We start from the raw sequence: 26,250 nt of genomic DNA on the forward strand, positions 1-26,250 counted from the left end.
AACGGTACAGATTAGGGAATGAAGAGCTTATGTGCACAACAGAAGAGCGGGACTTGGGTATGATTGTATGTGATGATCTTAAGGTGGCTAAACAGGTTGACGACGAAAGCTAGAAGGATGCTAGGTTTCATAGGGAGAGGTATGGCTAGTTATAGAAGGGAGGTATTGATGTCCTTGTATAAGACTTTGGTGGGACCTCATTTAGAATATTGTGTACAATTCTGGAGGCCGCACCTTTAAAAAGATATAAAAAGGATGGAGTCGGTCCAGAGGAAGGCTACTAAAATGGTAGGTGGTCTTCATCATAAGGCGTATGGGAACAGACTTAAAGATCTCAATCTGTATACTTTGGAGGAAAAGTGGGAGAGGGGAGATATGATAGAGATGTTTAAATACCTACATAATGTAAATGCGCATTAGTCGAGTCTCTTTAATTTGAAAGGAAACTGCAATGAGAGGGCATAGGATGAAGTTTAAGAGGTGATAGGCTCCAGAGTAATCTAAGGAAATACTTTTTTACAGAAAGGGTGGTAGATGCATGGAACAGTCTCCCAGAAGAGGTGGTGGAGACAGAGACTGTGTCTGAATTAAAAAGGGTCTGGGATAGGTATGTGGGATCTCTTGGAGAGAGAAAGAGATAATGGTTACTGCGGATAGGCAGACTAGATGGGCAATTTGGCCTTTATCTGCCATCATGTTTCTATATTTCTGTTTGACTTTGACCAGTATATTCCTAAAGAACATCTTGCACAATATCAGCAGCTGGTGAGATCTCTTTCTCAAACTAGGCAATATATTGCAAGATCAGCCTATGATGCTTTTGAAATGTCATCTAGAGCATCAGCTATGTCTGTTGCTATGAGACGCCTGGCTTGGCTAAGAGTTTCTGACATGGACATTAATCTTCAGAACAGATTAGCCAATATTCTGTGCTTAGGAGATGGAACTCGTTGTTGTTTCCATCTAAACAGCCCCTCAAAAGTTAACGTTGCATGAAACGAGTTAGAATTCTTTGGTCAAGACAAAGACTAAACCTTCGATTTCAAGGCAACCTGCTAAAACTTCTTATTCATATCTGCAGTGCTATTCTGCTAAACAGACTGTGGCTAGACAGCCACCTCAAAGAAAGCAGAAAGAATAACAATCTCAAAAACCTCAAGCGACAGCTCCTCAAAAGCCTACTCAATCCTTTTGATGCACTTCTCGAGGGCATAACTGCGGTTCCCCTTTCTCAGCCTCTCCCTCAGCCAATTGAAGGTCGTCTACAATTATGCCATCAGCGTTGGACTCTGATAACATCCGATTTGTGGGTCCTTCAAAGTCTTCATTATCTCTCCAAGCCTTCAAATCATCCTCCAAGAGAGTCTTCTCTGAACCCGCAGCAGACTACCCTTCTTCTTCAGGAAATAGAGGCTGTGCTTCAACTAAATGCCATAGAAGTAGTGCCCCCTCATCAGAAAAATTAGGAGTTCTACACCAGGTATTTTCTCATCCTAAATAAGATGGGAGGTCTCCATCCAATTCTCGACCTGTGTCACTTCAACAAGTCCCTAGTCAAAGAAAAGTTTTGAATGTTATCTCTAGGAACTCTGTATCCTCTGATCAAAACGATTGGCTGTGCTCTCTAGATCTAAAAGAAGCATAAATACATATATTGATTCATCCGTCTCACAGAAAATTTCTTCGATTTCTAATTGCCCATCAACATTTTCATTACAAAGTTCTGCCCTTCTAAACTAAACTAAATTAAACCTTAGGTTTGTATACCGCACCATCTCCGCGTGCGCAGAGCTCGGCACGGTTTACAGAGGTTGAGAGGAAAGGAACTACAAAGAAAGGATATAGGGGAGGGACTGAGGAGATAGAGGGGGACAGTGTACTAGAGCACGGGAGGTGATTAGATTTTTGAAAAGAGCCAAGTTTTCAAGTGTTTGCGGAAGGATTGGAAGGAGCTAGAATTTCTGAGCGGGGATGAAAGGTTGATCCAGAGTTCTGTGGTTCTAAAGGGGAGGGATGTTCCAAGTTTTCCTGCGCGGGATATACCTTTTATAGAAGGGAAAGATAGTTTCAGTTTTTGGGAGGATCTAGTCGAGAGCGGGTTTGAGGAATTCCAGAAGAGTGGGATAACAGGAGGAAGGACGCCATGTAGAATCTTGAAGGCTATGCAGGCACATTTATAGAGGACTCTGGAGTATACTGGGAGCCAGTGAAGCTTGGAGAGGAGTGGGGAAACGTGGTCGAACTTGCCTTTTGCGAAAATAAGCTTGGCTGCGGCGTTCTGAATTAGCTGAAGTCTATGGAGGTTTTTCTTAGTTAGGCTTATATAGATGGAGTTGCAGTAGTCCAGTCTAGAGAGGATGGTGGATTGAACGAGGATGGCGAAATGAGAGTGATGAAAGCAGGATCTTACTTTCCTCAACATATGGAGGCTAAAGAAGCATTTTTTTACCAGGGAGTTGAGGTGATCGTTGAAGGAGAGAGAGGAATCTAAGATGATGCCTAGGACTTTGCTTGAAAACTCAAGCTGAAGAGTGGGGCCGGAAGATAGAGGGATGGAGGTGGGTAAATGGTCTGGGATTGGGCCGAGCCAAAGTAGTTTGGATTTGGACTCATTCAGTTTCATTTGTACAGATTGGGCCCAGGATTGGAGATTCGTGATACATGTGGAGATGTTCTCAGCGAGGTTCGAGAGGTTCGAGTCGGTTTCGAGGAGGATGAGGATGTCATCAGCGTAGGAGTAGAGAGTTTCTAGGGGGGATAAATGAAGGAGTTTCAGAGAGGACATGTAGATGTTGAAAAGGATAGGGGAGAGGGGTGAGCCTTGAGGGACTCCACATTTCGGCTTCCAGGCGGGGGATGAGGAACCGTTTGTGTTAACGGTGTAGGAGCGGAAGCGTAGGAATTTCGAGAACCAATCCAGGACTGTGGAGCTTATGCCTATTTCGGAGAGTTGGAAGATTAGGATGTCGTGGTGAACGACATCGAAGGCTGCGGAGAGGTCGAATTGAAGAAGAACAGCAAATTTGTTGCGAGAATGGAGTTGTTGCACCTTAGAGATTAGTGAGGCCAAGAGGGATTCGGTGCTAAAGTTGGGTCTGAAGCCGAATTGGTGGGGTAGGAGGATAGAGAATCGTTCTAGGTAGGATGAGAGTTGGGTGGATATGATGGATTCTAATAGCTTGGTTAGGAGAGTGTTTAGCAAATGCCTTGTTGTAGTGGTAGTGGCTTTAAGAGACCAGGGCTTTCAAGTTTTTCCCTACCTTGGACGATTGGCTCATAAGACGCCTCCCCTCAAGGAGTATGCTCAGCAATACAATCAGCTGTCCTCTTCCTTCAACACTTAGGGCTCTAAGTCAGCTTTCTGAAATGTCAACTTCAATCCTCTCAGACTCTTCAGTTCATAGGAGCTTTCTTAGACATGATACTGCTCAGAGCATTCCTTCCTCAACAATGACAAGACAATCTGCTTCAACTTTGCCATCAAGTCTACCATCTTCCGTCTATCTCAGCAAAATGATGAGACTTTTGGGCCACATGGCATCCACAATACATGTTACCCCCTTTGCCAGACTTCACCTTAGAACAGCTCAGTGGTCTCTGGCGTCCCAATGGTCTCAAGCTCTCGATCCCTTCTCTCAGCAGATTGTGGTCACATCATCGCTTTGTCAACTCCTACAGTGGTGGATGAATTCCTCAAATCTTTCCAAGGGGTTACTGTTCCAAATGCTTCCTCATCAGAAGGTTTTGACAACAGACTCATCCATGTATGCTTGGGGGGCTCATCTAAATAGTCTCGGGACACAGGGCTACTTGTCTGCTCAAGAACAAAAATTCCACATAAATCTCTTGGAGCTCAGAACAATTGAGAATGTTCTGAAGACTGCTCTGTATCCAATCATGTCCTTTTTCACACCTACAATCAAGTTGCAATGTATTACATAAACAAGCAGGGAAGGACGGGCTCTCTGGCTCTTTGTCAAGAGTCCGAGAATATTTGTAACTGGGCAATCGGTTGAAACATATTTCTATAGACTGTCTGTGTTCAAGGAGCACAAATCACTCTTGCCGACAAGCTCAGCAGATTTATTCAACCATATGAGTGGACGTTTCATTCACTCCAAGGTCGTGCATTGGATTTTTTTCTCAGTGGGGTCTCCTCAGATTGACCTATTTGTGTCCGCCCTCAATCACTAACTTCCTCAATTCTGTTCCCATATAAGCATTTACCACCTGGACTCTATATTGTTAACATCAGTAATAAATCTCAAAGGGAAGCCTCAGCCCCACCATTCCACCACAAAGCCACTTTTCAAATTGCGGGAAGCTTTACGTGGCGCCTCATCATTGGCTGTCACCTTATTGATAGTAAACTTTTCCTTGTTCTGCTTTTTATGTGATGAAATTATCTAAAAATCTTTTTGTTGCATAATAGAATTTCCCCTAATAAATATATATAAATATAAAGTGCTTAAATAGTGTATTTGTACTTAGCTTATATCACAGCCAAAACCTAGGAGTCTGACCCGACATGTTTCGCATACATTGCTGTATCAAGGGTCCCCCTACGGAATAAAGCATAAAAAGCAGGACGCTGTGAAAAACCATTCATACAACACAGCTACCCACTATACTCCTTTCAGTGCTTCTTATATAAATGAATAGAATGTAGCTCACCGAGGTCGCTGTTGTCATCCGACTCCAAAATCTGTGAGAGAAAGATGGCCGCAGCGTACTGACCGGTGTTTATATACTCCTCCACATTTTAATTCAAAACCTCCCACCCCCTGTTCCTATTGGATAAATTTAACCAATCCCCGATAACCATTCTATTTCCCCATTTAACCCTCTAGGGTCCACCTTATCCAGCAAGAAAATATATCGTTATTCGCTTTGATTTAACCTCCTTTGATCTTTCCCTCCGTCCCTCCCACGTATGGTTATGTGTGATCCTCTACGGGTGCCTGCATGACTTTGTTCACAATATGTGATTTATGCTCAGTCATTCTAATCCTTACCCTCCTGTTGGTCCAACTGACATATCAAGTCGCACGGACACATAATCACATAGATAACATCCTGCGAGTTACAGTCAGTATCAGTTTTCGCCCTCAAAGTCACATCTCTACCTGGCACCTTCCATGAGCTACCCTGAATAGTGGAGGAGCACCACTGGCACTTCCCACACTGTTCATGGCAACCCCCTGTCTCCCTTATTTTCACCCCATATTTTTGAAAATTACATTTTTGGCCCAGAGTTATACCCCTAGAGTGTAGACTTAGAAAGAGAGGTTATCCGGAGAGATCCATAAGATTAGCTTACTTACGAGCTAGATTTGCGCAAAGGGAACTCCTTTTAGAAGAGCGAAAGACATGCATTGAGATGGATAATGAGATTTTGACCTGCGTATTACCTTTTTCTAAAGCGACTAACCTAATGGTGGACCTCATGAGACAACATTGGTACATAGTACAGATCCACCGCTCGCTTCTTGATTTTCCCCGAATAGCCTACTCTAGGGGTATAACTCTGGGCCAAAAATGTAATTTTCAAAAATATGGGGTGAAAATAAGGGAGACGGGGTTGCCATGAACAGTGTGGGAAGTGCCAGTGGTGCTCCTCCACTATTCCGGGTAGCTCGTGGAAGGTGCCAGGTAGAGATGAAGGATCATTCTAACTTATGCCACATTTTATTTGGTCAATTCTGTTCCCGGCAATATTCTCATCATCTAGAGGCAGATGCTTTTCTCCTGGATTGGTCGGACAAATTCCTCTATGCGTTTCCATCAAATCCTCTCATTCTCAAGACACTAGTGAAGCTCAAGCAAGAATCAGCCACCATGATCCTTATAGCTCCTTGGTGGCCCAGACAACCATGGTTTTCCCTTCTACTTCAGCACTCGATCAGGGATCCAATACCTCTGCAGATCTTTCCATCTCTTCTCACACAAAGTCAAGGGTCTTCTTTACATCCCAGTCTACAGTCATTACACCTGACAGCTTGGTACCTCTCGCTTTGATATCAACAGACGCTGATCTTTCTGATCCTGTCAAGAGTCATTTTAAATGTGTCCAGAAAAGCTTTTATACAGCAGTGCTACCAACAAAAATGGACAAGGTTTTATCCCAGGACAAGCAGGCAGCATATTCTTGACTGATGGGTGACGGTACCGACGGAGCCCCGGTACGGACAATTTTAGAGTGATTGCACTCTAAGAACTTTAGAAAGTTCTAGCTAGGCCGCACCGCGCGTGCGCGAGTGTCTTCCCGCCCGACAGAGGCGCGCGGTCCCCAGTTTTCTTAATTCCGCGGAGCTAAGAAGATGCGTGTTTCCAACAGCTGTTGGAAGTTTTTTCTACCTTTTCACTTGCCTTCCCACTCGCGCGTATTTTTTTCTTCATAATTTATTTCTTTCATTTTTCTTTACCGTTTGTGTAAAAAAAAAAAAAAAAAATCGTTTTATTTTTCATTTTTTTATCAATCTGCCCCGGCGGGGCCTGTTGGCACCATCGAAGCCTCGGGCTTCGATTTTGCTACAGCAGTTTTTCCCTTCATGCCCCCGTCACCGGGTTTCAAAAAGTGTCAGCGGTGTGCCCGCCCTATCTCCCTCTCCGACCCGCACAAGTGGTGCCTCCAGTGTCTGGGTCCGGACCATAGGGCTGAAACCTGCACCCGCTGTAGTTCTTTACAAAAAAGAACTTTAAAAAATCGTCAAATTCAGCAGCGGATCCTTTTCGGTACCGCTATGGAAGTTGCACTGGTATCGACGTTGACGACTTCCTCCAAATCGACTCCGACTGCCTCGGCACCGCAAGATGCATCGCCGGTGTCGACTCCTGTAGGTAAGCCGGCTAAGAAGCCTTCCCCTACTGTCCTATGCCCGCCAGTCGAGCATGCAGTGAGCCAAGTCCTGCAGACTGAGCGCCGGCCTCGTAAACGCTCCGCTCCCATTGAAGTCACTGCCTCGTCATCGGCATCGACTTCACCAGAGCGTCGAGCAGCACCGAAGGTACCGAGCAAGAAAAAACCGGTACTGGTGCCATCGGGACCAACGTTGGATGAGCGCATTGCCTCTATCCTCCAGGTCCAGCTTAAGCAGCAACTCCAACACTTGCTCCCGGCTCTGTTGACCCCGAACCTTCAGTATCGGTACCGACTGAGCCTTCGGTGCCGTCTGTCGATCAGCCTCTTTTATCGACATCGACTGTTTCGGCACCGCACAAATCTTTATCCATGCCTGTTCTGTCAGCGGAACCGAAGCGGCGTGCTACCCCTATGGTCTCGGACCTGGTACCGTTCTCTGAACCCCGTACCGTACCGCATTCCCCAGGTACCGTCTCCACCCGTTCAGGTAAATCGGTACGCAAGACTAAGCACACCGTAACATCTACTCCACTTTCCCAGGGCCGTTTCCAATCGGTACGGGACCCTGACTTGTGGTTCGACTCAGATGATCCCTTCGGTACCGAGGAAGATTACACATCTGATGAGGATGAACCATCGGTGCAGGATACTGCTGCTAAGCCAGAGCACTCCTCCTTCACCAAATTTTTAAAGGAAATGTCAGACACCCTTTCTATTACATTGGAGTCTGACTCTAAAAAATCCAAGGCATTTCTGGATGCTTTGGATTTTGACCAACCTCCTAAAGAGTTTTTAAAGTTACCCCTCCATGACATCTTGAGGGAAACTTTTTATAAGAATCTGGAAACTCCTTTGACGATTCCAGGAGCCCCAAGAAAACTGGAATCTCTGTATAAAGTTATTCCAATCCCTGGATTTGACAAGCACCAACTTCCCCACGAATCTTTGTTGGTAGAGTCAACCCTGAAAAAATCTGCAGGAGCCAGTGTATATGCCTCTGTCCCTCCTGGCAGAGAAGGTAAGGCCATGGACAAATTTGGGAAACGCCTTTACCAAAATGCGATGTTGGCCAACCGTTCAGGTAATTACGCATTCCACTTCTCATTTTACCTGAAGCATCTCATCCAACAGGTGACCTCTTTTCAAAAGTATATTCCGGACCGTAAACTTCCTGCTTTTCAGCAATGTACCTCTAGTCTTTTGCAACTCAGGAAGTTTATGGTCCGTTCAATTTATGATACTTTTGAACTGACATCACGAGCTACTGCTATGTCTGTAGCAATGAGAAGGTTGGCATGGCTACGGGTCTCAGACCTGGATGTAAACCATCAGGACCGACTTGCCAATGCGCCTTGCCTAGGGGATGAGCTGTTTGGGGAGTCCATGGATACCACCACACAAAAGCTCTCCGCCCATGAAACTAGGTGGGACACCTTGTTGAAAAACAAGAAAAAACCTCCGCCTCCTCGTCCATTCAGACAACAATCCTCATATCAAAGGAGGTTTTCTGCTCGACCGGCTCAGCCTCATCCCCCTCAGCCTCGCAGACAGCGTCAGCAGCAGCAACAGGCCCGTCAGCAACAACAGCCTACTGTAAAGCCGGCTCCTCAGACTAAGCCGACGCAGCCCTTTTGACTCTCTTCTCCAGGACATTGCCAGTCTTCCTCCCTCATGTCCTCTACCTCAGCCCATAGGAGGTCGACTACAAGTTTTTCTGTCTCGCTGGGAAGCAATCACCTCCGACCAGTGGGTACTTGCTATCATCGCCCACGGCTACTCCCTAAACTTTCAGACTCCTCCACCTTTAAGTCTGCCAAAAGAGTCTGCTTCCAACAAGGCTCAGTCCCTCCTCCTCGCTCAGGAGGTTCAATCCCTCCTTCTTCTCAATGCCATCGAACCAGTTCCTCTAGACCAGCAAGGCCTGGGATTTTATTCCCGGTACTTTCTTGTACCCAAAAAGACTGGAGATCTCAGACCAATATTAGATCTCAGGGATCTCAACAAATGTCTGGTCAAGGAGAAGTTCAAGATGTTATCTCTTGCCACCCTATACCCTCTTCTCTCTCAGGAAGACTGGCTATGTTCCCTCGATATCAAGGAGGCGTATACTCACATTCCGATTCATCTGATGTCCAGACAATATCTTCGCTTCCTTGTCAACCAACATCATTACCAATACAAGGTGTTACCCTTCGGCCTAGCCTCCTCTCCCAGGGTATTCACCAAATGTCTGATTGTGGTCGCAGCTTATCTCCGCTCCCACAACTTTCAAGTCTTCCCTTATCTGGACAACTGGCTCATCAAGGCTCCTTCTCCTCAGGCCGTTCACATAGCCACCAATCAGACCATTCACTTCCTTCGACTGTTGGGGTTCGAAATCAATCTACCCAAGTCGCACCTCATTCCAACTCAGCGACTTCAATTCATTGGAGCCATTCTGGATACTATTCGGATGAGGGCGTTTCTTCCTCCAAACCGCCTTCACACCATCCTTCATCTCTGTCAGCAGGTGTTCCAGCAAACTTCCATCTCTACAAATCACATGATGGTGCTCTTGGGTCACATGGCCTCCACAGTACATGTCACACCCTTCGCACGTCTCCATCTGCGTACTCCTCAATGGACCTTAGCGACCCAGTGGTCCCAAGTGACGGATCCTTGTTCTCAACTCATATCTGTGACCTCGTCTCTTCGACAGTCACTTCTTTGGTGGTTGACATCCTCAAATCTATCCAGAGGTCTGCTGTTCCATCTACCTCCTCATCAACTGGTCATCACCACGGATTCCTCCCCCTATGCTTGGGGAGCTCACTTGAACGAGTTCCGAACTCAGGGGTTTTGGACCAACCAGGAAAAGAAACACCACATCAATTTCCTGGAACTCAGAGCGATGTTTTACGCCCTCAAAGCTTTTCAACATCTTCTCTTTCCTCAGGTACTACTCATTTGCACAGACAACCAAGTTGCAATGTACTACATCAACAAACAGGGAGGAACGGGATCCCGTCCCCTGTGTCAAGAAGCTCAAAAGATTTGGACCTGGGCGACTGCTCGTCACCTATTCCTGAAGGCAGTCTACATCCAAGGGGAACAGAATTGCTTAGCAGACAATCTCAGCAGAATTCTTCAACCTCACGAATGGACTCTCGACCCCTCGACTCTTCAGTCCATTTTTTCTCAATGGGGCACACCTCAAGTGGATCTCTTTGCAGCTCCCAACAACCATCAACTGCCCCTGTTTTGCTCCAGACTTTACTCTCCTCACCGTCTGGAGCCCGATGCATTTCTCCTGGATTGGACCAATCTCTTCCTTTATGCATTCCCTCCTCTTCCGCTCATGCTGCGCACATTATTCAAGCTCAAGAGGGAACAAGCCACCATGATTCTCATCGCTCCATGGTGGCCCAGACAGCATTGGTTCTCCCTTCTACTTCAACTCAGTTCCAGGGAACCCATACCTCTTCCACTGTTTCCTTCACTACTTACACAGCATCAGCAAACGCTACTTCATCCCAGCTTACAGTCTCTGCACCTGACAGCTTGGTATCTCTCGGGCTGACTTCGGCTCACGCTCTCCTGTCTCAGCCTGTCCGTTCGATTATTGATGCCTCCAGGAAACCGTCTACTCTCCAATGTTACCAACAAAAGTGGTCTCGGTTTTCTTCCTGGTGCCTGTTACATCACCTTAATCCCATGTCTACAGCAGTGGGACTGGTGTTGGACTATCTTTTGTCCTTATCTGACTCTGGTCTTAAATCCTCTTCGATAAGAGTTCACCTTAGTGCTATTGCAGCTTTTCATGAGCCGATTCATGGAAAACCCCTCTCAGCTCATCCCTTAGTTTCAAGGTTCATGAAGGGCCTTTTCAATGTGAAGCCACCTCTTAAGGCCCCTCCTGTTGTATTGGATTCTTTCTGCGTTAATGAAGCCTCCTTTCGAGCCTTTGGCCACAACGCATTTTAAATTTCTAACTTGGAAAGTGGTCTTTCTAATAGCTCTCACGTCTGCCAGGAGGGTCAGTGAGCTCCATGCACTGGTGGCTGATCCACCTTTCACCGTTTTTCACCATGATAAGGTTGTCCTCCGTACACATCCAAAATTCCTTCCTAAGGTTGTGTCTGAGTTTCACCTTAACCAATCCATCGTTCTACCTGTTTTTTTCCCAAAGCCTCATTCTAATCCAGGTGAACAGGCTTTGCATACCTTGGATTGTAAACGTGCTCTGGCTTACTATCTTGATCGCACCAAACCTCACAGATCATCTCCTCAACTGTTTTTGTCCTTTGATCCTAACAAGTTGGGTCATCCTGTATCTAAACGCACTCTGTCCAATTGGCTTGCTGCTTGCGTTTCATTCTGTTATGCTCAGTCGGGCCTGACACTGGAAGGTTCTGTCACGGGCCACAAGATTAGAGCTATGGCAGCGTCTGTAGCTTTCCTCCGTTCCACTCCTATTGAGGAAATCTGCAAGGCTGCTACTTGGTCCTCAGTTCATACTTTTACATCTCACTATTGTCTGGATGCATTCTCCAGACGGGATGGACACTTCGGCCAATCTGTTTTACAAAATTTGTTTTCCTAATGGCCAACCTTCCCTCCATCCCTCTTTTTGTTAGCTTGGAGGTCACCCATCAGTCAAGAATATGCTGCCTGCTTGTCCTGGGATAAAGCACAGTTACTTACCGTAACAGGTGTTATCCAGGGACAGCAGGCAGATATTCTTGCGTCCCACCCACCTCCCCGGGTTGGCTTCTTAGCTGGCTTATCCTAACTGGGGACCGTGCGCCTCTGTCGGGCGGGAAGGCACTCGCGCACGCGTGATGCGGCCTAGCTAGAACTTTCTAAAGTTCTTAGAGTGCAATCACTCTAAAATTGTCCGTACCGGGGCTCCGTCGGTGCCGTCACCCATCAGTCAAGAATATCTGCCTGCTGTCCCTGGATAACACCTGTTATGGTAAGTAACTGTGCTTTCCGCATAGTGTGATCTTCAACATCTGGATGCTATATCTTCTGTGTTAGAATATCTTCTTCACATATTTAACTCAAGTCTTAAAACCACTTCAGTCAGAGTCTACCTGAGTCCTCTGTGCTTTCCATGTTCAGGTCAGCAATAAATCTCTGGCTGCGCATCCTCTTGTTTTCAGGTTTATGAAAGGTCTTCAACATCAATCCACTTCTCAAACTGCCTCCAGTCATTGAGATCTTAATGTTCTCTCTGGCCTGATGAAGCCTCCATTTTAACCAATGTCTTTGGCTCCTCTTAAGTATCTCACTTGGAAAGTGGTATTCTTAATCTTTATCACTTCCACACATTGAGTAAGCAAGCTTCAATTGTTGGTGGCAGATTCACTCTTTACGATATTCCACCATGATAAGGTAGTTCTCTGCACCCATCCTAAATTCTTGGGAAAAGTGGTCAAGTAATTTAACTTAAATCAATCCATTGTGCTTCCAGTGTTCTTTCCAAAATCTTATTCTCATCCTGGAGAAACAGCTCTTTATACCTTGGACTGCAAACGAGCCCTAGCTTTTTATTTACAAAGGACTCAGTTTCACAGGACATCTCAACTGTTCATCTCGTTTGATCTCAACAGATTGGGCTGCCCAGTAACCAAAAGAACTATTTCCATATGGCTTGTGTCCCGTATTTCATTTTGCCTGGGCTGCAACTCCGGGTGTCATGTAACAGCACATAAAGTTCAAGCTATGGCAGCTTCAGTTGCTTTCTTATGTTCCACTCCCTTTGATGAAATCTGCAAAGCATTCACTTGGCCCTCAGTTCACTCGTTCATGTCTCACTACTGTCTGGAATTATATTCCAGATGAGATAGGCATTTCAACCAAGCAGACTTGCAAAATTTATTTTCTTAAAAGCCAACTCTCCCTCCATCCCACTGCAGTAAGCTAGAGAGTCCCTTATGTAAGAATATGTTGCCTGCTTGTCCTGGGATAAAGCACAGTTACTTACTGTAACAGCTGTTAAGCGGGGACAGTAAGCAGATATTCTCACATCACACCCTCCTCCCCTGGTTGGCTTCTTAGCTTGCTTACAGAACTAAGGTACTGTGAGCCTCTTCAGGTGGGAAGGCAGTCGCTCATGCATGGTGCAGGTAGTTGCAAAGCTCTTAAAATTTAAAGTGACAGTTCACTTTTCAGACTGTTCGTACTGGGCTCTGTGGATGATGCCACCCATATTTGCTGTCCCGAATAACACCTGTTAGGTAAATAACTATGCTATTTGGCCGATGCCCTGTATCACCTGTTCAGGGTGGTGAGTAAGCTATCAGCTTACTCTATTTCTGCGTGCTGGATTCTGTGGATCAGACAGTGTCTGTGGATTCCTCATCCAAGGCGACCCTCATTAAACTGCCATGCAACTGGAGAGCCAAGTCACAGCCCATAAAGTTAGAGCTATGGCAGCTTCAGTAGCTTTCCTCCATTCCACTCCTATAGAGGAGATCTACAAAGCTGCCACTTGGTCCTCGGTTCATACATTCACCTCACATTACTGTCTGAAATCTTTTTCCAGAAGGGATGGGCACTTTGTTCAGGCAGTATTACAAAATTTATTTTCCTAAAGGCCAACTCTCCCACAATCTCATTCTGGTTAGCATGGAGGTCACCCACATGTGAGAATATGCTGCCTGCTTGTCCTGGGATAAAGTACAGTTACTTACCATAACAGGTGTTATCCAGGGTTAGAGGCAGATATTCCCACAACTCACCCACCTCCCCTGGATGGCTTCTTAGCTGGCTACCTGAACTGAGTAGCCGCGCGCCTATGTCGGCGGGAAGGCACTCGTGCAGGTGCGGTCGGTCGCAAACTTTCTAAAATTCTTAAAGTAGCGTTTCACTTGGGACCTTCCGTGCTAGGGCTCCGTTGGTGACGTCACCCACATGTGGGAATATCTGCTTGGATAACATCTGTTATGGTAAGTAACTGTGCTTTAAAGGCCATCTCTAAATTACATGATAACTGGAATAGATCTAATGAAATGCAACATATATATACTTGTACATTGTCTGTTGGATAGTTCATCCACACACAGTTCAGTGCTTGGCCTTTAATAATATTAATAATTTTATTTTATATACCGCCATACCCAAAAAGTTCTAGGCGATTCACAACAATTAATTGTAATACAAACAATGCAAATCATTGAAGATCAACAATTTGCAGCCAATTGAGAAACCGTTATTCGTCTGTCTTCTCTAATCAAGGCACCCATCCTGTCAATGTGCTTTTGTGTGCATGATGTTGATGGGCGACCAGAACGACCTTCGTCTATTACACCTGTTCTTCCCACTTTAAACCTTTTTACCCACTCAAACTTTTCATTGATTCATGGTGCTATGTTCACACTGAGTCAATATTCAACAGTGAATTTCCACAGGTTTCACTCCGTCTGCCCAAAGAAAGCACACTGCTGCAAGTTGTCCTTCAATGGTGCAATCTTGAAATAGAGCATCCACGTTTCTGACCTCATAGCTGCCACACGATTGTTGTATGGCATGTATGTATAAGAAAAATACATACATGCCATACAACAATCGTGTGGCAGCTATGAGGTCAGAAACGTGGATGCTCTATTTCAAGATTGCACCATTGAAGGACAACTTGCAGCAGTGTGCTTTCTTTGGGCAGACGGAGTGAAACCTGTGGAAATTCACTGTTGAATATTGACTCAGTGTGGACATAGCACCATGAATCAATGAAAAGTTTGAGTGGGTAAAAAGGTTTAAAGTGGGAAGAACAGGTGTAATAGACGAAGGTTGTTCTGGTCGCCCATCAACATCATGCACACAAAAGCACATTGACAGGATGGGTGCCTTGATTAGAGAAGACAGACGAATAACGGTTTCTCAATTGGCTGCAAATTTAGATATTACCGTATTTTCACGTAGATAACGCGCACCCGTGTAAAACGCGCACACTGGTATAGCGCGCGGAAAACACAAAATTATGTACAGAAATTTTTGTATACCGTGCACACCCGTATACCGCGCATGCTGCCCGACTCTTCTTTCGCCCGCCCCGACTCTCCTCTCCCCCTTGAAGTCCTGTCACCACCCTGAAAGCCTGATGCCCCCCCCGACGTCGGATTCATCCCCCCCCACAGGACCGCTCGCACCCCCACCCCGAAGGACCGCTCGCACGCACCCCCACCCTGAAGGACCGCTCGCACCCCCACAGCCTCCCGACCCCCCCCCCCATCATGTAGAAGTGCCTACCGGTGTCCTGCTGCTTCCCCTCTTGCCCTGCCGACTCCCCGACACGATCGGGGCAAGAGGGAGCTCAAGCCCTCTTGCCCCAGCCAACCGCGGCACCCCCGACACGATCGGGGCAAGAGGGAGCTCAAGTCCTCTTGCCCCCCCGACTCCCCGACACGATCGGGGCAAAAGGGAGCCCAAGCCCTCTTGCCCCGCCGACTCCCCAACTCCCCGACAATATCGGGCCAGGAGGGAGCCCAAGTCCTCCTGTACCTGGCGACCCCCCCCCCCCTAGTTGTTCGGGCCAGGAGGGAGCCCAAACCCTCCTGGCCACGGCACTACATTACGGGCAGGAGGGATCTCTCCTGCCCTCGACGCAGACCCCCCTGGCCGACCCCCACGACACCCCCACTCCCCTTCCACATACCTTTCTGTAGTTGGCCGGACAAACGGGAGCCAAACCCGCCTGTCCGGCAGGCAGCCAACGACGGAATGAGGCCGGATTGGCCCATCCGTCCCAAAGCTCCGCCTACTGGTGGGGCCTAAGGCGCCTGGGCCAATCAGAATAGGCCTGGGAGCCTTAGGTCCCTCCTGGGGGCGGGGCCTGAGGCACATGGTCGGGTTGGGCCCATGTGCCTCAGGCCCCGCCCCCAGGAGGGACCTAAGGCTCCCGGGCCTATTCTGATTGGCCCAGGCGCCTTAGGCCCCACCAGTAGGCGGAGCTTTGGGACGGATGGGCCAATCCGGCCTCATTCCGTTGTTGGCTGCCTGCCGGACAGGCGGGTTTGGCTCCCGTCTGTCCGGCCAACTACAGAAAGGTATGGGGAAGGGGGGTGGGGGTGTCGTGGGGGACGGCCAGGGGGGTCACGGGTCGGCTGGGGGGGCGGTCGTTGGGGGGTGGGGGGTTTGCATCGAGGGCAGGAGGGCCTGGGCCTGGGATCCCTCCTGCCCGTAATGTAGTGCGGGGTGGGGGTAGGGGGTTGCCGTGGCCAGGAGGGTTTGGGCTCCCTCCTGGCCCGAACAACTAGCGGGGGGGGGGGTCGCCAGGGCCAGGAGGACTTGGGCTCCCTCCTGGCCCGATATTGTCGGGGAGTTGGGGAATCGGCGGGGCAAGAGGGCTTGGGCTCCTTTTTGCCCCGATCGTGTCGGGGAGTCGGAGGGGCAAGAGGGCTTGAGCTCCCTCTTGCCTCGATCATGTCGGGGGTGCCGCGGTTGGCTGGAGCAAGAGGGCTTGAGCTCCCTCTTGCCCCGATCGTGTCGGGGAATCGGCGGTCCTTCGGGGTGGGGGTGCGGGTGCGTGCGAGCGGTCCTGCGGGGGGTGAATCGGACGTCAGGGGGGGGGGGGAACTATGTAAAAAAAAATTTGTACAACGCGCTCACGCGTATACCGCGCAAGGGTATGCACGGTTTGTAAAAACACGTATAACGCGCGCATTATATGCGTAAAAATACGGTAGCTGTGGGTCTGCATTTTCCATAATGCATCTTGACTTGGGATACAGAAAAGTCTGCAGAATGGGTTCCCAAACAGCTTACTGATCTGCACAGCATGTGGAGGTTGCGACTCAGTTCCTGAGACGGTATGAAGAAGATCCGAGTATAGTCGCCAGTAGCGGGACATGGGTGCATCACTACAATCTGGAGAGCTAAAGACAAAGCATAAAATGGAGAGATATCTGTCTTCTCCAGCGAAGAAGAAATTCAAACATGAGCCCTCCTTCAAGAAAATCAGATTAACCTTCTTTGGGGACATGAAGGGGCCTATTCTGACACATTTCCAAGCGTATGGGAAAACCGTGAACAGTGAAAATTACTGTGCATTGCTGCAAAATGAACTTAAACCTGCAATTTAGAAACAGAATGCTGGGCATCATCAAAAAGGGTATCACAACCCGGACGAAGGAAGTCATCATGCCGCTGTATCGCGCAATGGTGCGCCCGCACCTGGAGTACTGTGTTCAATACTGGTCGCCGTACCTCAAGAAGGACATGGCGGTACTCGAGGGAGTGCAGAGGAGGGAGACTAAGCTGATAAAAGGTATGGAAAATTTTCCATACGCTGACAGGTTAAAAATGCTGGGGCTGTTCTCCCTGGAGAAGAGGAGACTTAGAGGGGACATGATAGAAACCTTCAAAATCCTTAAGGGCATAGAGAGAGTAAATAAGGACAGATTCTTCAAACTGAGGGGAGCCACAAGCACTAGGGGTCAACTCTTAAAATGTTCCAGCTTTGGCTATCCTATCAGGGAACTCAATGTAGCCCTTCTTGCAGATCCTAGTTCCTTCTGCAGCTCACTGCTACCAACTCTTATGGGTAGCATGTCTGTTGGACCAGGACTCAGTGTAATCTCATACACTTTGGGAAAGGACTCACCTTCTTCTAGTTCTCAGTTCTTTTGGTCTACATTGCTGCTGCATGGGGTAACAAAGCCTGCAATTGGCTGCAGAATAAGACATGTGGAAGGAGTGTCACCTGCTGGGTAAGTATGCACCTTTCATTTGCATTTAACTATGTTGGACCTCCAAATCTGCTCTGTGTTCTACCAGACTCTGCACAATGTTCTGCTGAGTTGGGCATCTTGCCTGATATTCAGCTTCTTTGAAATTTGGAGTCTAACTTTGTTCTAGTTAGTCTGAAAAAGCCAAAAGATTAAGTCTTAGTCTACGGTTAATTTTATGTAATAGTGTGTGCCTGAATGGACCCTTTTATGTGTCTCATTTACCTCTTTTTACAAATGCATAGTGCGTGTTTTAGCGCCAGCAGTGGCAGTAACTGCTCTGACTCTAATAGGAATTCTGTGAGTGCTGCTGGCACTAAAACCTGTGCTATGCATTCGTAAAAGAGGGGCTTAGTTAATAGTGTTGCCTTTTCCTCTCTCCATTTAGAAGATGTCATGCTTTCAGGTTGCTTAATGGTGATCCTGTGCTTTGCCCTAGAGGCTGTAAAACATGCATTGCAAGCTACGATTACATAGTCTGTTGGGATCCTATCTGAATAAAAGCTATAATATAGATTACAACAAACAATTATGTACAAATATTGACTCCTCTTTTGAAAATGTGACTCATCTGTGTCCTTTTTGGCACTGTCCACATACCTCTTAAGTAATTTTAATATGATTTTTTTCAATTTTAGGATAGGAAGGATTCTGAAATAAGAGACAGAAGCAGCAGCAGAGATGTGAAAGATCGGGAACAATCGAAAGAAGAAAGAAAAATAGAAAAAGAAAAGCTCAGAGACAGTGAAAAAGAGACACAGAGAGATATTGACAAGGATATATTTCAAGATGGAGAAAAATTTGACAAGGAGAGAAATATCAACAGACCATCAAGACCAGACAAAGAGAAAAAAGAGAAAGAAAGAGAAAAGGATAGAGAGAAGGGGCAGGAAAGAGAGAGAAAGAATGATGGCATAAAAGTGAAGGAAAAAAAAAAGGACAGAGAGAAAGGAAGAGAAAAAGACAAAGATCATGAGAGGGATCTAGAGAGAGATAAACAGAAAGAACATGGCAAAGAGGTGGAACGCACAAAAGAAAAGGGAAGAGAACAAGAAAAACCTAAAGAACTAGAGAAAGTAGACAGAAAGGTAAGAATATTATACTTGCAAGTATTATACTGCACAGTTCCACATGTTGTACTGTCTTAAATAATATCATTGTGTTGATGGCGATAATTGTATTATGCAGGATATAAAGGGGGGGGGGATTGCCAATAATCCTATATGTATGTGACATCCCTTGCCTAGGAACCCGAAAAGACACTCAAAAAAAGCAGTAAAAGTCAATGGGTTCTTAGAGGGGACCAACCTGCATACAGAAGCACTTGAGCAAGGACAATAATTGAATAAATTAGTTAAATTTAATATGTGAAATGGGGTGTCCTCAGTGTGTAAGGTCAGCGAAAAGAGAATGATCTCCAGCGCTTTACATAACTAGGCACAGATTAGCTAACCTCTGCCCGCACACCATCATTGCACACCTCTTGTGTGCTCAAAGTAATAAATTGTGTTGAAACTTAAACAGTGATAAAAAAATTTTTATCAGTCACACAAGTGCATAAATACAGTAGGACGACCCGCAGAAAGAACTCCCCAGCCAACTCCTAAAGATAAACTCAGACTTAGCTTAGTTGTTCATCCGATGATCTGTAATCAAAAAAAGGAAGGCAGCAAACCTACACATCCTAATAACCAGCCTCACCAAGCCCGGTTTCGGAGACAGAAAGTCCCTTCATAAGAACATAAGAATTGCCACTGCTGAGTCAGACCAGTGGTCCATCATGCCCAGCAGTCCGCTCACGTGGCGGCCCTCTGGTCTAAGACCAGCACCCTAACTGAGACTAGCCCTACCAGTGCACGTTCTTGTTCAGCAGAAACTTGTTTAACTTTGTCTTGAATCCTTGGAGGGTGTTTTCCCCTATAACAGCCTCTGAAAGAGTGTTCCAGCTTTCTACCACTCTCTGGGTGAAGAAGAACTTCCTTACGTTTGTACAGAATCTATCCCCTTTCAACTTTAGAGAGTGCCCTTTTGTTCTCCCTACCTTGGAGAGGATGAACAACCTGTCCTTATCTACTAAGTCTATCCCCTTCAGTACCTTGAATGTTTCGATCATGTCCCCTCTCAATCTCCTTTGTTTGAGGGAGAAGAGGCCCAATTTCTCTAATCTTTCGCTGTACGGCAGCTCCTCCAGCCCCTTAACCATCTTAGTCGCTCTTCTCTGGACCCTTTCGAGTAGTACCGTGTCCTTCTTCATGTATGGCGACCAGTGCTGGACGCAGTACTCCAGGTGAGGGCGTTCCATGGCCCGGTACAGCGGCATGGTAACCTTCTCTGATCTGTTCGTAATCCCCTTCTTTATCATTCCTAGCATTCTGTTTGCCCTTTTGCTGCCGCCGCACATTGTGTGGACGTCTTCATCGACTTGTCGATCAGAACTCCCAAGTCCCTTTCCTGGGAGGTCTCTCCAAGTACTGCTCCGGACATCCTGTATTCGTGCATGAGATTTTTGTTACCGACATGCATCACTTTACACTTATCCACGTTGAACCTCATCTGCCATGTCGATGCCCATTCCTCGAGCCTGATTATGTCACGTTGCAGATCTTCGCAATCCCCCTGCGTTTTTACTACTCTGAATAACTTTGTATCATCCGCAAATTTAATCATCTCGCTCGTCGTACCTATGTCCAGATCATTTATAAAGATGTTAAAGAGTACGGGTCCAAGCACCGAGCCCTACGGCACCCCACTGGTGACGCTCTTCCAGTCTGAGTACTGTCCATTTACCCCCACCCTCTGTTTCCTATCTGTCAGCCAGTTTTTAATCCACATGAGTATTTCACCCTCAATTCCATGGCTTGCAATTTTCCGAAGTAGTCGTTTATGCAGAACCTTGTCAAACGCCTTCTGAAAATCCAGATATATAATGTCGACCGGATCACCCTTGTCTATCTGTCTGTTTACTTCCTCAAAGAAGTGCAGCAAGTTTGTCAAACACGATCTGCCTTTGCTAAAACCGTGCTGACTGGTCCTCATCAGCCCGTGTCTGTCAAGGTGATCAATGATGCTGTCCTTTATCAGTGACTCACCGGTCTGTAGTTCCCCGGATCTCCCCTCGAACCTTTCTTGAAGATCGGTGTAACATTCACCACCTTCCAGTCTTCCGGAATCTTTCCCGATTTGATCGACAGATTGGCTATTAGTTGAAGCAGTTCAGCTATGGTCCATTTCAGTTCCTTGATGACCCTTGGAAGGATGCCATCCGGTCCCGGGGATTTATCGCTCTTAAGCCTATCAATCTGCCTACATACCTCCTCTAGACTGACCGTCAATCCTGTCAGCTTTCCGTCTTCGTTTCCAGCATATAGCCTGATGGGTTCTGGTATGCTGTACATCTTCTTCGGTAAATACAGATGCAAAAAATGTGTTCAGTTTGTCAGCGATTGCTTTGTCCTCCTTTAGCCCTCCCTTTATTCCATGGTCATCCAATGGTCCCACCACTTCCTTTGTGGGTCGTTTCCCCTTAATATATCGAAAGAACGGCTTGAAGTTCTTCGCCTCCTTGGCTATTTTTTCCTCGCAGTCTCTTTTGGCCCCTTTTACTGCCTTATGGCACCTGTGTTGATGTTGTTTGTGCTTGTTCCAGTTTTCATCCGTTTTTGACCTTTTCCATTCCTTAAATGAAGTTTTCTTGTCTCTGATCGCTTCCTTCACCTCTAGAGTGAGCCACGCTGGTTCTTTGTTCTTTTTTTCTCTTGGATCCCTTGTTGATATGCGGTATATATAGATTTTGCTGTGGTGGAGTCCATCCTTCCTGTAGAGCTTGCTCTTCCCCCAGAACGTTGTCCAGTTGCGCACGAAGTGGAATCCTTCTTCCTCCACAAGCGCCGCATCCACGCATTGACTGCTAGCAGCTCCATCTGCCTCTTCTCATCTGCCCTGGGTACCGACAGGATCACCGAGAATGCTATCCTCTGCTTTCTGGTCTTCAGCTTCCTTCCTAGCATCCGGAACTGGTCCTTCAGTACTTCCCTGTTGTAGTTCCTATTGTTCACGTTGTTCGTCCCCACATGGATCACCACCGCCGTATCTTCTTCTTCCACACTGTTGAGGATCCTGTTGATGCGGCTCACTATGTCTTCTACCTTGGCTCCCAGTAGGCAGGTCACCAGCCGATCAAGTCTTCCTCCCGCTATGTGGCTGTCAACTTGTCTGATGATGGAGTCACCCACGACGATTGCTGTCCTCTTTATCTTCTACTGATTCTCCAGCCTCAGTTCCGTGTCCCTGGTGTATGTCCATCTCTCCTGCCGCAGGTCCGTAACCTTCGTTCTTGCTACTGTATCACCCATTTCTTCCTGGTGGTTGTCTATCCGGTGGTCCACACTCTCTGTATGTGTCTTTTGGCAGTTCCACTGTTGCTGGTGATTTTCCTCGGCCTCCCTGTATGCCTCCTCTATGAACTTCTCCAGCTATCGGACTTCTTCCTCGATGGTGTCTTCTGTCTTGTTCTCTGCTTCCTCTATCTGGATGTTCTCTGCATCTCTCCTCCCCTGCTTGAAGTGCCTCCAGTTCCAATATTCTGCCCTCCAGGAGTCTGACTTGTCTCTTCAGGCTCTCCAGTTCTCCACATCAGGCGCATACATAAGACCGCCCCCCAGAGGAACCTGTTGCCAATCAGGGAGGAGATGATTCAAAAACGTTGCCACAATTGGTGAACAGTTGTAGAACAGATCCAGCTGAGAGGAGGGCGGAGCTACCAGATTGAAGTGCAAGCGTCACTTTAAAAACCAAACAGGAGGACGTTAATCAGGTAAAGCAACCAAGCAGGAACAAAGGCACATTAGGCCAATAGGGAGAGAGGCTACACGATGGTATTCCACTCAATGCTGTCATTAAGGCCATGTGATTGAACCGTGTTGAATCGAAAAATCCAGAATTGTTCCCATAACTAAATGTGGGCAGCCTTATCTCCTTTGAAATCCCACGGGATCTGTTCCATGATGAACCACGAGAGATCATAAAAATCATGGCCCTTCTCCAGACAATGGGAACCATGGGGGCAGATAAAGTAACGGTGTTGAGTCTGTTTTTATGTTCCGACAATCTTGTCTTAATCTTTCTACTGGTACGTCCCACATACAGCAATTCACATGGGCACACAATCACATCAGTCACCCACTGAGACAGGCAAGTAGTATGGTGTCTTAATTGATATTCACTTTGGGTTTGCGGATGGTGCCAGCTAGAGATGGAGAGAGAATTATAGCACATATTGCAGTGATCACATGCACTGTGACTCCCGTGAATGGAACTGTTATTTGGTAAAGTCCCGGTCAATAAATTGCCTAGATTCTCAGGACGGGAGAAAACTATGCGAGGAGAGTCCTTAAAAATGGGATGAAAGTTCAAAATGTGCCAGTATTTATTAACAATTTTTGCTACCTATTGAGCTTGATCAGAGAAAGAAATAACACAAATTTGACGGTCAGTAGTTGTCTTACTTTGAGGGGTGAGTAATAACTCAACAGGTTTTAATTCATTTTTCTTCAGTAAGGGAGAGATTTAGTTATAAAATAATCCTGAAAGCCTTCTCACCACATCACTTCTACTGACGCCCTTATTTCTTTTGTATATTTTCTCCCTTTGCAATCATGACATCTCCACTTTCTAATTAATGCAGTCTGTTTAACCTTTTCCTATCGTAATAAATTTTACATTAATGCTGGTTCCAATAGTAATTATTTTAGCAAAGTTTTGTATTATTCACCGTTATCATTTATGGCTATTGTAAACATAATGGGGGTAATAATAAAAAAAAAAAAAACATGTCTAAAAAGTGTCCTAAATGGCCTGATCGTCCAAGTACCCATAACCAAAGCTGGTTTTTAGACGTATCTAAAAACAGCTTAGGCCTTTCCCCTGCCACTAAACGCACAGAGAGAAAAGAGGTGTGTTTAGAGGAGGGGAAAGGGCGGGCAGTGGGCGGGCAGGTGGGGCGACCTACACCTAGGCGTACAACAGGTATAACTAAAACATTAACAGGTTGCCTAGTCGGCACTTAGACCTTTTTGACTTAGACATAGTCAAACCAGGTCTAAGTGCCAAAAAAGGGGCCGCTGAGCTGATGGCCGCTGGTGCCATCAGTTCAGCGGCCCGGAAACCTACCCACCACAAGCATCGCGGCAGGAGAGATGCCTCATCTCCCCTACCGCGATGCCATCACTCCTCTACCCGAACTGCCGCGACCCGCGGCAGGAGAGGTGCCCTATCTCTCCTGCCGCGGGTCACGGCAGTTCCGGTAGAGGAGTGATGGCATCGCGGTGAGTATGTCTCCTGCTGCGATCCATCACCCCCCCCCCTCGCGATTAACATTGGGCCAGGAGAGAGCCCAAGCTCTCCTGGCCCCGGCGACCACCCCCCTTGTGACTGGCTTGGGCCAGGAGGGAGCCCAAGCCCTCTTGACCCCGGCGACCACCCTCCCCGCGACTCGTTTGGGCCAGGAGGGAGCCCAAGCCCTCCTTGCCCCAGCGACCCCCCCCGCCGCTACATGAATGGGCAAGGAGGGAGGCCAAACCCTCCTGGCCCCGGCGACCCCTACCCCCACCCCCCACTAGAATATGGGCTGGAGGGATCCCAGGCCCTCCTGCCCTCAACGGAACCCCCCTCCCACTAACGATCACACCCCCCAGAACCCCTGATCGCCCCCCCGCTGACCCGCGACCCCCCGTCCGACCCCACGACTCCTCCACCCCCACCCCCCTTCCCCATACCTTTTTTTTAAGTTGACCGGACAGACGGGAACCTATCCCGCTTGTCCGGCAGGCAGCCACCGGCAGAATGGGGCCAGATTGGCCCAGCCTTCCCAAAGGCTCGCCCACAGGTGGGGCCTAAGGCGCCTGGGCCAATCAGAATAGGCCTGGGAGCCTTAGGCCCTTCCTTGGGGCGGGGCCTGAGGCATATGGGCTCAACCCGGAGGGCTTGGGCTCACTCCTGGCCCGATGTTAATCGGCAGGGCAAGAGGGCTTGGGCTCCCTCTTGCCCCGATATCGTTGGGGGTGCCGCGGTTGGCAGGGGCAAGAGGGCTTGAGCTCCCTCTTGCCCCGAATTTGTCGGGGGTGCTGCGGTTGGCCGGGGAAAGAGGGCTTGAGCTCCCTCTTGCCCCGATGTGTCGGGAGGGGGGGGGGGTCGTTTTTGACATGGCAGGAGGGCTTGGGCACCCTCCTGCCTGGATGGTTGGGGGGGGTGGGGATTCTGTAACCAGTGTTGTCTGGATCTGGACTGGAAGATGGCTAACGTCATTCCACTCCACAAGAAAGGCTCCAAGATGGAGACATCAAACTACAGACCGGTGAGTCTCACATCAATAGTGTGCAAACTAATGGAAACTCTAATCAAACGCCAATTGGATACGATCCTGAATGAGGAGAATCTACGGAATCCCCGTCAACATGGATTTACTAAGGGGAGATCCTGCCAATCCAACCTGCTCAGTTTCTTTGACTGGGTGACGAAGAAGCTGGATGTTGGGGAGTCCCTGGACATCGTATACCTGGATTTCAGTAAAGCATTCGATAGCGTACCACACCGCAGGTTGCTCAGCAAGATGAGTTTTATAGGATTGGGCGACACATTGACGAAATGGGTTGGGAACTGGCTTGGAGGTAGGCTTCAGAGGGTAGTGGTGAATGGCACCCCCTCTGAAATGATGGAGGTAATCAGTGGAGTGCCACAGGGCTCGGTCCTGGGCCCGATCCTATTCAACATCTTTATAAGAGACTTGGCAGAAGGGCTGCGAGGTAAAATAACATTATTCGCCGATGACGCCAAACTAAGCAATGTAGTGGGCAAAAGCACAACAGACATAAATTCAATGTCCGACAACATGATGCACGACCTACTCCTACTGAAGTGCTGGTCTAGGTCCTGGCAACTCAGCTTCAATGCCAAAAAATGCAAAGTCATGCACCTGGGCAGCCAAAATCCATGCAAGACTTACACCCTTAATGGCGAGATCCTAACAAGAACTGAAGCAGAACAAGACTTAGGGGTGATCGTCAGTGAGAACATGAAGACTGCCAATCAAGTGGAGCAAGCTTCATCCAAGGCAAGGCAAATCATAGGTTGCATATGCAGGAGTTTTGTCAGCCGTAAGCCTGAAGTCATTATGCCATTGTATAGATCCTTGGTGAGGCCCCACCTGGAGTACTGTGTGCAATTCTGGAGGCCGCATTATCGTAAGGATGTTCTGAGACTTGAGTCGGTCCAGAGAATGGCCACCCAGATGGTCTCGGGACTCAAGGATCTCCCGTACGAGGAACGGCTGGATAAATTACAGCTATACTCACTCGAGGAACGCAGAGAGAGGGGTGACATGATCGAGACGTTCAAGTATCTCATGGGCTGCATCGAGGATATCTTCTTTTTCAAGGGTCCCGTGGCAACAAGGGGGCATCCGTGGAAAATCAGGGGCGGGAAACTGCACGGGGACTCCAGGAAATTATTTTTCACTGAAAGGGTGGTTGATCGCTGGAATAGTCTTCCACTTCAGGTTATTGAAGCCAGCAGTGTGCCTGATTTTAAGGCCAAATGGGATAGACACGTGGGATCTATTCACAGAGAAAGGTAGGGGAGGGTCTTTGGGGTGGGCAGACTTGATGGGCCATGGCCCTTAACTGC

General features: G+C 47.6%; 1 protein-coding gene across 1 annotated transcript in view; it reads left to right on the forward strand.

Moving 5' to 3' along the window:
• LOC117360389 (TRAF3-interacting protein 1-like) overlaps positions 1-26,250 on the forward strand; it is a gene marked incomplete at its 3' end in the record, with an annotated part of 741,717 nt that overhangs the window by 290,591 nt on the left and 424,876 nt on the right. Inside the window, exon 5 of the mRNA XM_033944098.1 lies at positions 18,210-18,659. Within this exon, the coding sequence (XP_033799989.1) occupies positions 18,210-18,659 (450 nt within the window). The remainder of the gene's footprint in view (positions 1-18,209; positions 18,660-26,250) is intronic.

This window comes from Geotrypetes seraphini, chromosome 5, assembly GCF_902459505.1.
Source record: "Geotrypetes seraphini chromosome 5, aGeoSer1.1, whole genome shotgun sequence".
Lineage (NCBI taxonomy): Eukaryota > Metazoa > Chordata > Amphibia > Gymnophiona > Dermophiidae > Geotrypetes > Geotrypetes seraphini.